The sequence below is a fragment of the Anopheles coustani genome, chromosome 2 (assembly GCF_943734705.1).
Source record: "Anopheles coustani chromosome 2, idAnoCousDA_361_x.2, whole genome shotgun sequence".
NCBI classification, from domain to species: Eukaryota; Metazoa; Arthropoda; class Insecta; order Diptera; family Culicidae; genus Anopheles; species Anopheles coustani.
This window is the reverse complement of record NC_071289.1, coordinates 67648602-67664831: the sequence shown is the minus strand read 5'-3', so window position 1 is coordinate 67664831 and position 16230 is coordinate 67648602. Positions and strand designations below refer to the sequence as shown.

Here is a 16230-nt window from a genome sequence, read left to right as displayed (position 1 = left end):
GCAACAAACACGTGGCGTGGTATCTGCAATGATTATTTGAAAATTTTCATTTGCAACTTACTATGCTGGAGAAGGTAGAACAAATAAATTTGTAAGCCTGTAATTCTTGTACAGGTGGGAGTCGCGTGGCCCGAACTCTCAAGTAGGAAAATAATGCTTCCTGAACAAAAGGTTTGTTTGCTATGAGCATCGTTTTGAGATAATTCAACCTACTGTTTCAACGGCAACGTAGACACAATATTGTACAACACCACTCCAGAATCAGTTTGGTTCATACCGTCAAAAGTCATATTGTAAATGTTTCATAGTAATAAGAATCGAAAAGATCCCATATACGAAAAGAAGGTTACAGAAATACGATAAATTGGTACAAAATAGAGCAGTGAAACATAGTTGTTATTTAACAATATATGTTGACAAGCTGTTTACTGATCTGAACTTGGGCTTGGTTGGTTATAAATGATTGAGAAAGAGAAGTCACTGCATAGCTCCAAATAGTTAAAAGAGAAGTTATTTTCCGCTTGATTCCTTTGGTAAAAAAGTAAAAGTAGATACCATGCTACTCTTACTACATGGTTGTGCAAACAAACAACAAAAAATTACAAACATCCAATGTTCCGTCTTAAAAAAAAAAACGCAGACGGAGATAATTCATGATGAAATGAAGCATGAAACGTCTACAAGTGAACACATTTTCCAACCGCACGCAGGGCGAGAATGTAACGACACTTTCGCGCGAGAAAACCCGCTGACCACACATCGCAATGCAAAGGGATTTTTGGCCAGATCGCGTAACCACGCGGCCTTTCCAGAGCTGATTGTCGTATACCGACTAGCTGGCAGGCGGTAAAGACCGGTCGGCGTGCTGGAAACTGGAAATCCGTATCCAGCCCCAAAGGTTCGCCAGGTTCGCGGGACCGTTTGTTGCGCGCCCCCTCGAGGCGAGGTTAAGGTTGTCTGTTTTCCTTCTTCAACGCAGCCCGCCGAAGGGAGCGAGGTATCAAATATCACATCGACCGCATCGGAATCGGTGGCCGACCGATCCAATTACAGCAGCCGCAGCGTGGAGGACGTTTCCAGTTTTATTTCGTTACTCGAATGCTGTCGGTTGGTAGAAGGTGGAGTGGCCGCCCTGGACCAGTTCCGTCCACGGTCTCGACTGGTCCCGTGGGCTCCGACGAAAGGTGAGTTTTGCGTCGTCATTTTTATCATCCTTGTGGCTGCTGTTTTTCGTTTCGATTTCGGTCCGGTAGAACGTCAACTCTTGACAGTCGGTGTGGTCAGCGATTTCGAGCGGTTCGGGTCGTTCGTTGACCTCGATGCGACAAAAGAACACATGTTTCACCTTGAAGCAATGGTTGTTCTATTTAAGATTTCTTATGAGTCAATGGTGGGCTTTCTTCTGACCTAGAACAGAGTTTACAGTTGCGTTCAATAAACACAACAGAAAAGATTATACCCAAATGATTTTTTTAGACACCCCGATTGGCGTTATTTTCCCTGTGAATAGTGCTCCTTTAAGGCCACGTTCAACCCCACTCCCGCTAGTGTGTGAAAGTCCACCGGTTTGATTCTTGGTGAATTTATTTATGCACAGGGATTTCCCGGAACACCATCCCGCACCACCGACGCCGAGGATTAAGCGCATGGAATTATTTCCGCATATAAATTGACTTTGCGGGGATTTGGGGAGAACAACAACTAATGCCGCAGCACGACCACATCGGCCTGCCGCATTGCTCAGCGCCAAAACCGGGCGAAGCTCGACGGTGGTCGCAGCGTGAATGATAGGGCCCGGGATTGGCTTGGCAGGCACATGGCCCCCTTCTGGAAGGATCTGGCAAAGATTGAGCCAATCCACAATGCTGCTCCACCAACCCTAATAGTCCTTGGAGAAACACGAACACACACAAACACACGCAAAGAGGGAAGCAAAAACTCTTCAGCACGAAAAAGACAACGGTTTACTATCGTTTCTCACCATTTTCACCACCATGGGCTGTCCCCATTTGGCAAGGAGATCAACATGGTTTCTTTTATTTGCATGCTGGCAAGGCGCCGGGAGGCTTTCGGGTCTCATAAATCGCTCCCGGAGATCATGGCCACGACAGATTCGCATATACTGTTTCTATCTGGCTGTGGATTGTGTTGGCCAAACCACATACATACACACACTGACCCGAGGGAGCATTGCCAGGGATTTTGTGAGTTCCAAAATCAAAGAACATCCTTTCGGTACCTGAAGTTTCGTCCGCCATCATAAACCCTATTCATGTTGAAAGCGTGTAGTAAATCGGAGCATGTGGTCTTAAACTCTGAAAGGCTGAATGTACCCTATCCGATGTTTTGGTATATTTTCTACCCACGAACTAATGGTTTGATTATTCTAAGTTACATGAATGTCCTTTTTCAGTTGCTTATTTATCATTCAATCGCATCTTGTTACAGATTAAGTGTTTTTCGTTTGTTTGTTATTTGATTTGGAGCAAGATTGATTGTTTTTATAAAGGTTTTCTATTTATTTTTATATAAATCATACCATTTACTTGGTGTTTTGCTTCGTTTTGTCTCATATATTATAAGTGACTTTTGTTTAATTTTTGTTCAACTTGTGTAGTTACAATGCCTATAAAAATTGCTTCTGAAGTTTAAATATGGCAGGCGAAGGTAGGCAAGCAAATATGATAGAGAAGGTAGGAAAAATAATGGTCGGTAAGGAGTCAATTTGAAAGTGCTTTCTAAATTGTTACAATTTTTTTCTAAACTTACTCAACGCATTTGAAATAAGTTACACTTAGCAAATACTTCAAACTCGTACTAGTGCAAGTGGTTGTATTTATACAGATTGTACCATTTTTGCTCCGTAATCCTTGTATTTGCTCCTCAACTATCAGCTTGAAACTATGGCACCATATACGAGACCGAGTTTATTGACCATTACCACTCAATTTTATCGCACTCAATAACACTAGAATGTAATGGGAGCGGGAGGAAAGAATTGCTGATCGCATAGCTCCCAGGCACACCATTGCGTTTGGGAACGCAAATCCTCTAATTGGTTTGAGCACAATTGAAAAATGCGAAAGTAATCCCAACGTTAACGTTCGCGCCGTGTTGTCCGTCGCTTCGGCGATCGAACCAGAATCGAGGTGGCTGGCGGGGAGGAAGAAGCATTGGCTGGAATTAATTCGTTCCCTAGCACGGTGTGGATTTCCTATTGCCACCCCCCCTCCTCCGTTTAATGTAATCCATGCACGTCATTCACGCAACATTTGTTCCTACCATCGATCGGAAGTCAGAAGCATTGGTTTGGCACAATCAAAACATAAAACAAAACGTCTGCCAATCCCCAAACGCCAAGAAAAGAAATGTGTGACTTCCGCCGTGCATTCCAACGTGCAAGGCTGGCGGGGCAATCGTCGACTCCAGCGTCTTGTGAGGTGCCATAAAAGTGAACCTATAAACTCATAATGACATCATAAAAATCGAATAAAAAAATCTCTCCCCCCACCCATTCGGTGGGTGTTCCGAGGGTCGGAGTTGGCCAAACTATCCGAACGAGGGTTGGTATACACTGGCGAGGAAATGATAGTGACATGTCGATTTTTTCCTTCCGTAGTGCTCTGCTTTCCTTGATGTGGCCTGTGGGGACTACTTTAGCAGCTGGGAAATGTTCCATTAGGAAAACCATCGAAGCACTACGCTTTCCGAGCAAGCAAGGCACACTGTGTCTTTTTCCTCCTATCCAGTGGCACAGTGAGCCCACAGACACGAGTCCGGAAAACCTTCTACCCCGAGAAAACCGTAGGCATGGTGATAAGGAGAAGGATGACTCCTTCTTGCCAGGTGGTTTTGTTGGTTAGTTAAAACGAATCAAACCTCCCCCCGCTGAGCAAACCGAACTACGTCTTTTCGGTTTTACCCCCGAGGAGAGGTTGAACTTTGGTCATAAAAGGGACCAGAACGGTGGCAGGACACCAACCCCTTCCAGGGCCACCCCGGATACCCACAGAAAGGGAAGAGTGTGTATTTTAATGGAAAAACAATGCTTCTCTAGTTGTTGTGCCCTTGCTGAGACGAGAGTACTCTGTGTTCCCTGAAACATTGGCTACACAAATACACCCTTAGATCGGTCCATTAGCTAGGGTAGCGTAAAGTTGTGGAATTTATGTTCATGCGGTTCATGCGGTTCCTTGGTTTCCCGTCCTGCGCATCCTGTCAAGAATACTCTCGGCCGGGATGCTCCCTGGTCGGACTTGATACTTCATTATTAGTGTGATTAGCAAAGAAAAAACATCATCCGTCACCCTTTTCCGAGGCAAGGTGTGGTTTTGTTGCGCAAGTTCTCATGCCGTATGAGGCCAATCAAACTCGCTATCGGTTCAGTTTGAGTGCGGGTGAAGTGAATATAAAATCTTCCTTTTATGGCCGCCATTTGTGCAGAGCCATGTGTGTGACGATTCACACCCCGAAATGCGAGGGGAAATTCCAGCGCCAAACAACGCTCCAGCGAGCCACCCAGAGTTACTCTTGAAGCAGGAATCTGCATCTGATCCCAGCCTAAGCTGCAGCAATAACCTTGAAAACACTTTAACGCTGTTCAGTTCGGGATGTGGGATCCGGAAGACGTGAGTAGACTTTTTTCCAGTGGATTTTTCCCGCTAAAGAGAGGATCAAGAAGTTTTGGGTGGAACTTGTTCAGTGCGAGCAAAGGACGTGCCTGGCTTGTTGGAAGTTAGGCGAAGAGTTGATCCTTATTGATTGATTTATGACATGAATGATAAAACTAAGCAGGTTTATCTTATGGTTTATCCAGGCAATGGTGAAGGAGAGGGGCTAAACGAATCAAATTCCAGCTTCTAGTGATATCCAATTTTACAAGCAGATCCCTAATAAGTTGGTAATAATACGCAATTATGTTTGATTTTGAATGAAGTTGCCCTTTATCTAAAGTATTTTTCAAAATGTATAATTTAAAATCCTTTATCAGGAAATTTAGGCTACTACCATTGCTACTAAATGCAAAAGTCGCATGGTCAGTTTATTTGCTCAGCTGTCGCTTCGTCATATCCCTAATCATCATTCGAAATTCAAGTAATAGAAATGTTTCAGCACATGATGTATCAGTTTTATCAGGAGATACAAAACCGTCATGTGGCAACCAATTTCTTTAGTCGAAATGTTGAGCAAAGTTCATTCCAAACTATGGCATCTTGTTTTTTATCCTGAGAATAAATCACACGACCTATGGAACTACTACAAAATTGCAGAATGTAAGTTAAACCATCAAAGGGTTAGGGAATATTCTCCTCCTTCTCACTAATATTTGAACTCGAACCAAATTGCTTCCTAGCATCGTATTGACCATCTTGACAATTTAAATCTATACGGCACCATAAAGACAACATTCATGTTGCCTTTTCTTATCACATGCCAAACTGTCACGGGCCAAATTGTGTGTTCTTTCCACAGGCACTGTTTTCCATCGTCCATCGATACCCAAGAGAACCAAGAACGATACCGGATGTCTATCGTGCAGAACCAGTGTAGCTTTCTTGTCTTCCAAGACATTTCGAGTCCGGCTAAAACCCCCCTAGGAAAGGCTTCTTTTTGTGGCCGTCTCTTAAACGGAACGGAAACAGACCAATTTACTTGCCAGGCCATTGCTGACCGGTGCCGGAACGGTAAGCTTTCCGGGGGATCGTTTGGAATGATGTCGAACATGTGAGTTAACATGTGTCATGGATCGGGGTTTATGTCATTCGAAATCACATGAACCCGCACGCCAATGCGGTTTCGTCTGTCTGATGATGATGAAGACATCTGGGTTTCCTCTTCCGGCAATCATTATGCAGGATGTTGACGAACTTAATCGATCACGGGTATGGAAAGGGGTACCGGGTGCAGGGGAATGTGTCCTTCGTCCAGGACAGACACGGTTATGTAAATGGAAACTGGGGCTAAATAATTATCCCCTGATTCCTTTACAATCCTGACATCACCATTCCACCTGTGTTGAAATGTGGACCCGAAAGGTGTGTTGCATTACAGCAGCATCACAAATCAACAACCGACGGCGGAGGAACACGACTGGACGTTACGGATTAGCTAAGTGATTCATTTGGTCGATTTAATTGTTAATTAGTGAGCTTGAGGTCACATTCCCGCAGTCCCGAAGATGCCTGCACGGAGCGGGATTTTACATTTACACATGTAAACCACCGCCTGTCCCTTCCGCGTCCGGTGAATTTCAACGGAATCTCGGGATGTTATGCCGCAGGGAAAATTTATCGCATCCGGGATTAGCGCGCAGCAGTGTTGTGCAATTTCGCAGAAGACCGGGAAGACAAGGCACACCATGTGGTAGAATGTATTTCGACCCCTTCGTATGTCCTTTAAAACGCGTGTGAGTTCGTCGGAGGATAGCGTGATCCCTAGCAAAAGTTACCCACACACCCTTCGGAAGGAACTGTGCCACATCCCGTGCATTAACAGACACATTATTATGGCCTTCTGAGATTAGACACACCATCTGTAAACAAAAGGCAAATCGAACAAGGGTTGCCCAAAAAGAACTCCGGTCGAAAAGTAGGCTAGCGTCTCGGCGCGAGGGTTGCTTTAATTTTACACCATCAGCAGGAGCGACCGGCGATGTGCACCCGTGGTCCTTGCTGGGTGGGAAAAGTGATTTATGTCCACCACGCTGTCTAGGGGCACGCTAGAACCTCACCCTTCCCACAAGCGGAAGGTAAACAAAGGAAGGGCGTACATTCCCGTGGCATGACGGTGGAAGTTTTTCTCCGAACTTTGGTGTTTTTCGCGCTGGAGGAGCTTTTGGAATATCATCATCACACTCCATTAGCCCCTCGCTCGCGTCCGTCCACCTACCTGCACACGTGACTCGGTGAGGCCGATCCGCATGGCGATCTCCTCACGCATGAAGATGTCCGGGTAGTGCGTCTTCGAGAAGCACCGCTCGAGCTCGTTCAGCTGCGCCGGCGTGAAGCGTGTTCGGTGTCGTTTCTGTTTGGTCCCATGTTTGTCAGCGTTCTAGGTGGAGAGTAAGAAAACTATGTTCACCTTTAGGGGCAGTGGCAGCGGGGCAGCCCAACCGAGGGGCAGCCCAACCGGGTGCAGGCGCGCGTCTACTGGAGTCGCCCCCCCGTATAGCTACATTTACCTGATCCTGGTGGATGTTGTGTGGCTCGCACAGGGATCCCGCTCCCCCGCCGCTGCCCGCGCCGCCGCCTCCGGAGCCCACCGTCGAGCCGCCGCCACCGGTCCCGCTGCCGCTGTTCACGTGCAACCGGTTGCCATTGCTGTCGGAGGTGGCGGAGTTTGGCACCTGGCCGAACCCGGACGCGCCGTGCAGCGACGTCAGGCCCGACTTTGGCAGCTCGCAATCCTTTGGTCCTGCGGGCGGGTAGAAATGGTAAACTGTTAACCATTACATGATTGGATTAATTAGTTGTTTCTTCTTTTCTTTTCAGTGCTGGATATTGTCAATAATAGTTCTCGCAGTTATACATAAGAAAACACCAACAAATGTTCAGCAAAACACATGCATTTCAACAGGAAGAGGGCATTGATTGATACACTAAGGAAGGGAACCGGTTGTTGTAGTAACTAAATACGCATAACTACGGATTGTTTTACCAATAAATGGCAGGAATTTTCGGTGAGCATTGTACACAATTAATATACTTAGAAGATTGTGGCATTTCCGCCCATATGCGGGGAAATTATCCGGAAAATCTGTAAGTAAACATATTCCTAAGCAATTGTCTCGCGTCTTGTATTGCATACCAATGTTTGAATCTAAGGAATTTCAAGAATGCCTTTGTCATAGTTCATTAATATCTTTAAAAAAAAAAAAGAAAATCAATAGAATGTCATATCAGTATTTTCAACATTTGATTCGATCTCATTGTCAACATTTGATTCGATCTTATAAATATTTTCTACAGTACAATAGAGGTAAGGCCATCAGGCCAAGTTCGCTCAGTAGATGTAGCATCAATTAAGGAAGGAAGGACAGTAAGAGTAAAGATTGTCACAATAGAATAGTAAAAGTAGATTCAATAACTTTTTGATTTTTTGGTTTGAACCTTAAATTTTTATTTCTTAATAAGGTAACAAAACATTCTTCAGTCAATTGAATCAATTCAGTCAATGAATTCCGGCAAAAAGTAAGTAATCCCCGTATTGCATAGTGCTTGGAATGCGTTTTTTTAAGGACGGATATGCATCTCAATGGTTTGTTGCAACTCAACACAGTGACTCAAAGGAACTAAAAGTCAAGAACCAAGATTCGATCTCTTCTGTTCACAAGGACGAAGTAAACGATGTTCCTGATGAGATGAGAAAGAGCCCCTTAGCAGTATTTTCATATCATCGATTGACGTCTCAACGGCCGGGACCACTGCGGGAGTCTTCTGCACCCCATCAAACTCTTGTCACATTCGATAACACCGTGAGTCGATGGGTTGGTTCAGCGAAGAAAAATGTAGCCCTGCTGTTCGGAGACCCGCTTGACGATGTGATATTTTTTCCTGATCACTCGAGAGTAGCACTTTGCTTTGTACCTTTTTGGAGTTCGTTCTTACTTCTTCCACCACCACCAACCGGTGTATTTCTTTTTTCATCTCGGAGGAAGACAATTTCGAGGGGAAAGGCAGAGTTCAGGTCCACGGAGCTGCGACACACGGATCAGAAACACTTTTATGCTACTCTTCATATGCAGGTGTTAATTTTAACACATCCATACGATTTTGGCTACCGTTTTGTGGTGCAGTTTGTCAGCTTTGCGAGCGCCCCCCTCGTCATCGGTCGCCCCCCTACAGGCTTTTCTCCCCTTTGCATGCAGACGAATTTCTAATGGTCGGCCACTGGTCACGCTATGCCCCAACCGAGATGTTTGACGTCCAAACGTTGGGGTGTAATGTTAGCACTAGGAAAGGAACTTGAAAGAAAAAATGCTCAGAAAAAAAGGCATCGAAACAGGACCGCAGGGCCGAAGTTAAGCCACGGTGCACACCACCATGCACAGCATGAGAAATAAATACACAGGTAGCTAAAGTGGCACCTTCGTGTGCGCCACCACCCTCCGAATTCCCTAAATCGATGGCGTTCCGCTGTTGGGGACCCTGCGCCCAACAGTAGCCCAGGTTTGGGGTGCAGATGCTGGTTCCACTCCGGCACGCGGGGAGAGGGAAGCATTCCTTTCGATCGAAGCTGTCAGGTACGGGTTCCTTCGACTTGTCTTCGACCGGACGGGGAGTCGAGTTTAACCAGCAGACCCTCGCACGGGGAGATCATCTCGGGTGCCTTCCACGGTACCTTCGCGTTTGTGTTGTTGTCGCTTCGGTTGTTGTTTTTACAGCCTCCACGGTCAACCAGAAGCTGTTACATTTTCCTTCGCGTATTTGTTTTTCGTTAAGAAAGATTCAATCGCTCCAAGCCAGACGTACGGGCGTAGGAGAGGGTTTTGGAAACCGGTATTGGGGAGAAGAATGTTCATTGATGCATACGAGCCACACGCAGAGCCAGAGAATAAGATATCCCGGAGTTTGAGCTGTCTGATGGATTAGTTTTTGATTGATGTAATATAATGAAGGTGTTGAAATCTGTGTGTTCTTCTGTTGTTGGGAGCGAGAGCATTAACTTTACGGCGAGATGAATTCGAGGCGAATCCATTTATTGGTCGTTTAATTATGATCACAAAATGATGCTGTGTTGCATTTGTGGGATTTAACTCGTGAGATGAAGTATTTATTAACTTTTCTGTGGGAAATAATCTATTTCTCATTTTTTTGGAAAAAAAAAGATTGATGTACATTTAATGTGAAGTAAGTTTTTTCAATAAAAATATTGCTTGTAGTTCAAGAAACAACTTCAATGTATGGCTTCAAAATTTTACAATTATTATAACAAAGATTCAAAGAGTCCCTGCTCTTTGGTATAACTTCATCATCTTCAGTTAACTAGTTATTCTTAAAATTATTAGACATCATTTCATATTTTTAGAGATTGAAGTAAATTATGCTTTTCAAAAAAATGTTTAATCAACTGACCTGGGAGATGTTTAAATATGTTTAAAAAATCATTATTTTTCAAAGTGTTTGAAGGTTTCTGTCTATTTGCATACCCTCGAATGTGCTCCAACTCTTTAAAACCCTCTTTTCTGCTTCAAAAACTTCTACCGCCTATGAATTTGGTGGACAACCAGCCCAAACCGGTTCCACACTGGCACGACCTCAAAAACTGACCATCATAACCGCCATCAAGCACCGAACCGGCAAGTGGACGACTCCCGAGGGTCCATTTCATTGTGAATTATGAAAAACCTTCCAACGCTGCGTTACGCTGAGACGGCGCCGGTTTTGGGTGGCGAATCTCGGCCGCTACCAGCATGTGTCGGAGGACATGCCAGGAACGCCACACAGCCTTACGCCTATGTTCAAGGTTGACGTGGACTCAGCACCACCCCATATTACCGGCATCAGCCTGATCGTCATCGCCGTCGCCGTCGCGTACGGTTCATGATTTAATGTGATAATGTGGGATGGGGGCATGGAAAACCATTCGTCGTCCTTTCCATCCCCTCGCCGGTAGACGGACCCCCTCGCTGTGGTTTGTCCTTCGGCCGAAAAACCGTCACGAGCTGAGCTTTAAACATCGTCATCACCTTCCGGACTGCCGGGTGGCCGGCATGGGATCGATATGATGAATATTAAAAAATAATATAAATGCCCTCCGCGTCAGAAAAGGAATCCCCCGCTTCGCTGGTCTTTGTTTCGCGGAGGGGTTGTTTGTTTTCTTTTCCGCTTCATTGTATTTTAAACACGCGTCAGTAATAAATATTTAAGGAAGTCATCTGGGATGGATGGTTTTTTTGCTTTTTGCTACTTGCCATTGTAAATGTAAGGCGAAAAACTGAAATTTCTTAACAACTTCTTCCTTAAATGAAGTAAATTTTCGATAAAGTGAACAGATACCATTTTTTAGTCAATATTTTACGCCAGCTTTAAGTAAAGTGCATACCCGGATACTAATGAATTGGACAAGTGACAGTAATGAGTGTAAGCTTTCAGATTTTTACATGCTTTCTAATGCATTTTACTGATTTTCCGAGCTCGAGTTGTATCTCGCGGCCATTCTTCGCCGCTCCATTGCTTTACTATTCCTCGTTGTGTGTTTGTTCTTTTCTTCCCCCCCCCCAGCGAACCGTCCATCGCTTGCCTTTGACCAGTCGGCACGTACACGCTTTACGATAAAGTGCAATTTGCCACATTTCATCGGAAAATCGATTTGAAACTCGTCCGTGGAATGGATGCCATTCACATTCGCTTTTCGAAAGACGAGGGGGAAATCGTTAGAGGAGGCTAGCAAAATGCGACAAAATGGTCTGGTTTTTTTTTCACGTCGAGGCTAGTACGTTTCATGCTGCCGCTTGCTGTAACGATCGAATTTTCCGACTCCAGTCGACGGCACCGTTTGGGGAAGTTCCATTTTCCGAATCCCTTCGAAATCGTTTCGGTGCGTTCTCTCGATCTCTGTTCGGCTCGAGGGAAACGCCACTTTCGGGTGGGGATAGAACAGCTTCCCAATCCCCCGGTTTCGTTTCGAGCGATGCACAATGGGAGAACGGGAGGACACACTCTCGCGACAGCGGCGAAACGAGCACAATGTCCCGGAGATGGGGGGCTTTTGGGGACTGAAAACGTAACCGGTCTCCGTAAAATGTGTCCCTCTTAAGCCCTCCCGCAGGTCCCGTCGCTGCCCTCGTAGTTTTCCCAGGAAAATAGGTTTTAATAAAATTAAATTAAACATTATCACCATTTCATTCGGGCCGCTCGTTGCCGGACGGCCCCTTTTCGAACGAGGTGGCAGAGGAAATCCGTTGAGGAAAAAGTGCACGAGCTGGGCCATAAAATATAGCCCGGTTTCAAAGTGCTCTAGCGAACGTTTCGCTCGGTTCAGATTTGAAATACAATAAAGGAAATGGAGATGTCTGCCGGGGACATACCGATGGAAACTGTGGGGCTTAGGTTTATGTGTGCGACTATGGCCACGTCGCTGTAAGTGTCCTTTCGCCGTTGCATTCATTGTGAATGGTAGTTTTTGAAACGTTTTCCATGAGCTTTTCAAAATGATTTTCTTGGTTTCGAAGAACCATCAGTAGGAGATTTTTAGAGGTTCGGGTGTAAAAATGTAATGTTTATGAACACAATACGTATGAAATAGATACGGATTGCTTGCTTCAATAGTTTGATAAGAACGTATGCGAAACAAGCCTGAGAAATGTCCAGATCGATAACAAATACCTAGAAGGAGTTTAATAAATTTGTTTGAACATATATATATGTTTATAAGATTTGACTTGCGAGATCTACAATTTACTTCTATGTTAGTTTGTAATTTGTTAAAGATCGTTACCACGTTCCAGTTATATAGCTTAGTTTCGCCATTTAAAAAAGTACCTTTAGAATTTAAATGAATTATTTTCGAAAGTCTTCTTAAACCTCAGAGACACAATTTGTTATTTGTTTTCACGACCGTTTATAATTTAGTGTGAACATTTTTTTTTGCGATGTAACTCTGTCTCAGAGCGTTGATTTTTAAATCCTATCGACGCGGTGTCATATTCAATTACGACGTTTCAATTAAACGATCATAATTTCAATTGTTTACCGTTTAATTATGAGACCATTAATTATCATTTTATGGACGCAAATTTACACGCTCCCATATGGGTGCGCTTAAGTGTAGCGGGATCATAAACGATAGTATGTGCTTTTTTACTTAAGTTTGCACTGTTTGTCGTGTTACATTGAGGTCGGATTGACCAACCGAGAGGACCTAATGATCTTCATTAACACACACCCTCTCCCTCTCTCCGTTACGTTCTACCAAACGAAACTATTTTCATTGCCCCGTGGAAACGTTTGTAGTTTGTTGCGGTAGATCGTTTTTATGCGGCACTTTTCCGCGCGCACATGTGCATAATGAATGTCTGCTAATATGCAGTAAATTATGCTACTGCGCTTTATGTTAGCGGATAAAATAGTACGATCCCGCATATGCATGGTAGGGACAATTCGCTCAGGTGAAGGTAAAATGCGATAGCATCGCGCGGATTGCAGTTCATTTCGCATGCATGGATGTGTACGAGAATCATTGCGAACTCTATGGAGTGGGATCGTAATTTACTCCGCGAACCACAAACGGACGCTGATAGTTTCGATAAAATAGAAACGGTTTCCTATTAGTCGAATAGAAATCATGGAACCAATAGAGACAATCGTTTCTATCATCGTTACCCATTCTACTTCCATTTCATTTTAATCATTTGAATGAATTGTCGATACGATTGTAAAATTTGATAAATTGTCGATACGATTTGTAATATGTGATCTGATTTTTGTGTTTACTCCGACTTGTTTTTGTTTAGTTCCGATGCTTGTGTAATGAATATAAACAACGAAAGCTAAGCCAGAATAACTTAATGATGATAAAAAATTCCTGTCCTTGAAAAAAATTTGCGTTTTGTAAGGGTTTGATTCAGGAGCGAAATGAATGGATACACACAAAGTTCAGATCAGAAAGTACACAAAGTTCAAAAATGTTACGTTTTCAATCCGTCTTTTGCTAGATTATGTTTTCGTTACATCATACATTCGAATGCTTAGAATTTATGAACTAGAAATACCAAAAAGAAGAATTGGTTGCAATTATTTATACTTTTAATTCGTAAACAGAATCGATTCGATTGTGTATCTTTGAACATTATTGAAACATCTAATATGTCTATCAAATAATAAAATTAAATTTACACAATACTAATATAAATTAAACCAAATACGTCAAGAAAACTGTTAAATGGTTGTAATGAATATCTTTGGTATGATGCTTTTTAGAACTATACGTGAAGTATAATATAATACAATCTATTGATTTTTATTTTTTACGATAATGCAAATATATAATAATTATTATAGTGAAAATAATTTTATAGGGTCAATATCATTAAACTCTTGGGTGATAGATGATGAACATTTTCGGCGCCTGTGTCCGTATTTGATGTTGGCTGCTCGAAATTTTTAATTATTTTGACGGGTATCGATTATTTCTAATCAATATTACGTGGTCACTAAACTAATTTGATCAACTACAGACAATCCATAATAATAAAGTGTTTTGTTTTATTTAGAATAATAATCGTAAATAATAAAAGGAAGGAGAAAGTTTCAGAGAAAACTAGTCCGTCAACAACGTGTAAGGAAAGTCTAGCTCACCGTAAGTATTTGAGATAACCGACATTAAATGAAGATATTGAAGCTGTTCACATGCAATAACAGCAATAGAAAATATAAATTCAACAACAGTTGTTATTTCATCACATCCATTACCAACCAGTAAAGCATTCTTACATACTCTACGATTCTAAATAATGGCTGTAGGAGAAACTACGTTTAGAGTAATATCCAAATGAAATCTATTGTAGATACTTACCACCCAATCCAGCTGCGTTGAGATTGTTCAGCATATTTGCTGAGAAGTTGCGTATCGATAATGCCGACAGTTTGACCCTTTGCGCTCCAGGTGTGAATAAGGATACAGACGGACAGAACTAGGACCGCCGTAAGCTACACATGGTTGAAGTGGGAATGTACACGATTTGAAACCCAAAACCAGCGCCTTATTCCGCGTAAACAAAGGTATTACACTCTCGTCCTTTTATTTAGAGTGAACTGCTTCTGACGATCGGGGTCACACTTGGTGTCACAGTAAGCTCGCGATTTTCCGACGCCGGGGTTTCCACAGTTCCGGCACGATGTGTTGTATCATGCGCTATTCGTCGGAAGAGGATGAAAAGATGGTATCACTTTGCGGGAGAAAATAGCACGCATCCTATTGGGCAATGGCGAAAAAGTTGTTAGTCGCTATCAGCATCAAGAAGGAACGGTTATCACGAAAAACGTTCGTCACTTGGCACGTTTGACACGAGAAAAACCAAAATCCCGATCAAAACACAAACCGAACTAATTGAGTTGTGAAAGGTAACGGAAAAGAAAATCGTAATAACAATGCGGAAAACACGAAAACACTACACTCACACACATACACAGAAAGGGCACACTTTCGATGCACTGGAACAGCACGGACCCGATAAGTGACACTCGTCCGCTTCTCTTCCGGTTTGTCGGCTCGCGGCGGCGGCGGCAACACTCCTTGGCACTGCTGGGAAGTCGCGCCAGAGGCCAGCACACTTCTCACGCTTATTAATTAGGTTTTATTAATTAAATAAGTAAGTAACAAATTAAATTCATTACGACGCTGGCTGGAGGAGCAAATTATTTATCAAAACTCTCCCGGGCGCCTCCGGCCTCGGTTTGCTTATTTTTCCGGAGGGGGTTTTTGTGTGCCACCGACACCGACAGCTCCTCCAACGGACGAACGAAACGAGCGGCCCCAACGATGGCGTCGAACGCTCTGAACGGTGACGCTGAACAGCCCGTCCACGAAGAACGAGAACGTGTGTCCGCGGGTTGCGCCCTAAGAATGTGCGCACCGAGCGCTTCCTTCACCGTGGGACCGTTTTCTTTGGTTTTGTTTGGCTGGGCTCGATACTTGCGCGGCCAAACCCCCTTTTTTAACCCCCGGGGAGGCTGCAGGGGGGAACGAGATAGCTGTTGATGTTACGGTTTGGGGTTGTTTTCCGTTTGTTTGTCTTCTCGAACTCGCGCGGCTGCAGAAGGGATGGTACGGGATCGGGACGTTTACACTACGCGAGGCACCGAGTTTGCCTTCATCTGTTGTCAAACGCGCGAGCCATGAAAAGCTCGAAGAAAGCGTTCCCAGCTCCAAGCAGCGAACACCGGGGCTGTATGCGTGCACGGAGGTTGTCAACAAACGAATGAATCGCGTTCCGTGGATCGGCGAGATTCTTTTCCCATCTCAGCATCCCGCTGCAAAAGGGAGACACCAAGGCACGACAAGGACGACAGGACGAAGCCCGAAATGGTTGCGTTGTCGAATAAGGGCGTGTTTTTCCAAGCATCCCCATTAGAGCCTGCGGAAGAGACGGTGGATTCGAAAACGCGTGCCTGCTGGGCACCCCGAGCAGCCATGACAGTTTGCGTGCTAAGCCACACCCACCTAAGGGTGCGGGAAAAGGAAGGAAGCGACTGCTCTCAGCTAGCCGTTCAACTCGCACACGGTTTCCAA

The 16230-nt window shown here is 44.1% G+C and overlaps 1 protein-coding gene across 1 annotated transcript in view; it reads right to left on the bottom strand.

Annotated features, from left to right (window-relative positions):
- The window catches only part of LOC131263697 (homeobox protein orthopedia), a 28786-nt gene extending 14238 nt beyond the window's left edge, over positions 1-14548 (bottom strand). Inside the window, exons 1-3 of the mRNA XM_058265943.1 lie at positions 14515-14548; positions 7181-7437; positions 6889-7050 (exon numbers count right to left, since the gene is read on the bottom strand). Of these exons, the coding sequence (XP_058121926.1) occupies positions 6889-7050; positions 7181-7437; positions 14515-14548 (453 nt within the window). The remainder of the gene's footprint in view (positions 1-6888; positions 7051-7180; positions 7438-14514) is intronic.
- Positions 14549-16230: the final 1682 nt, after the last annotated feature.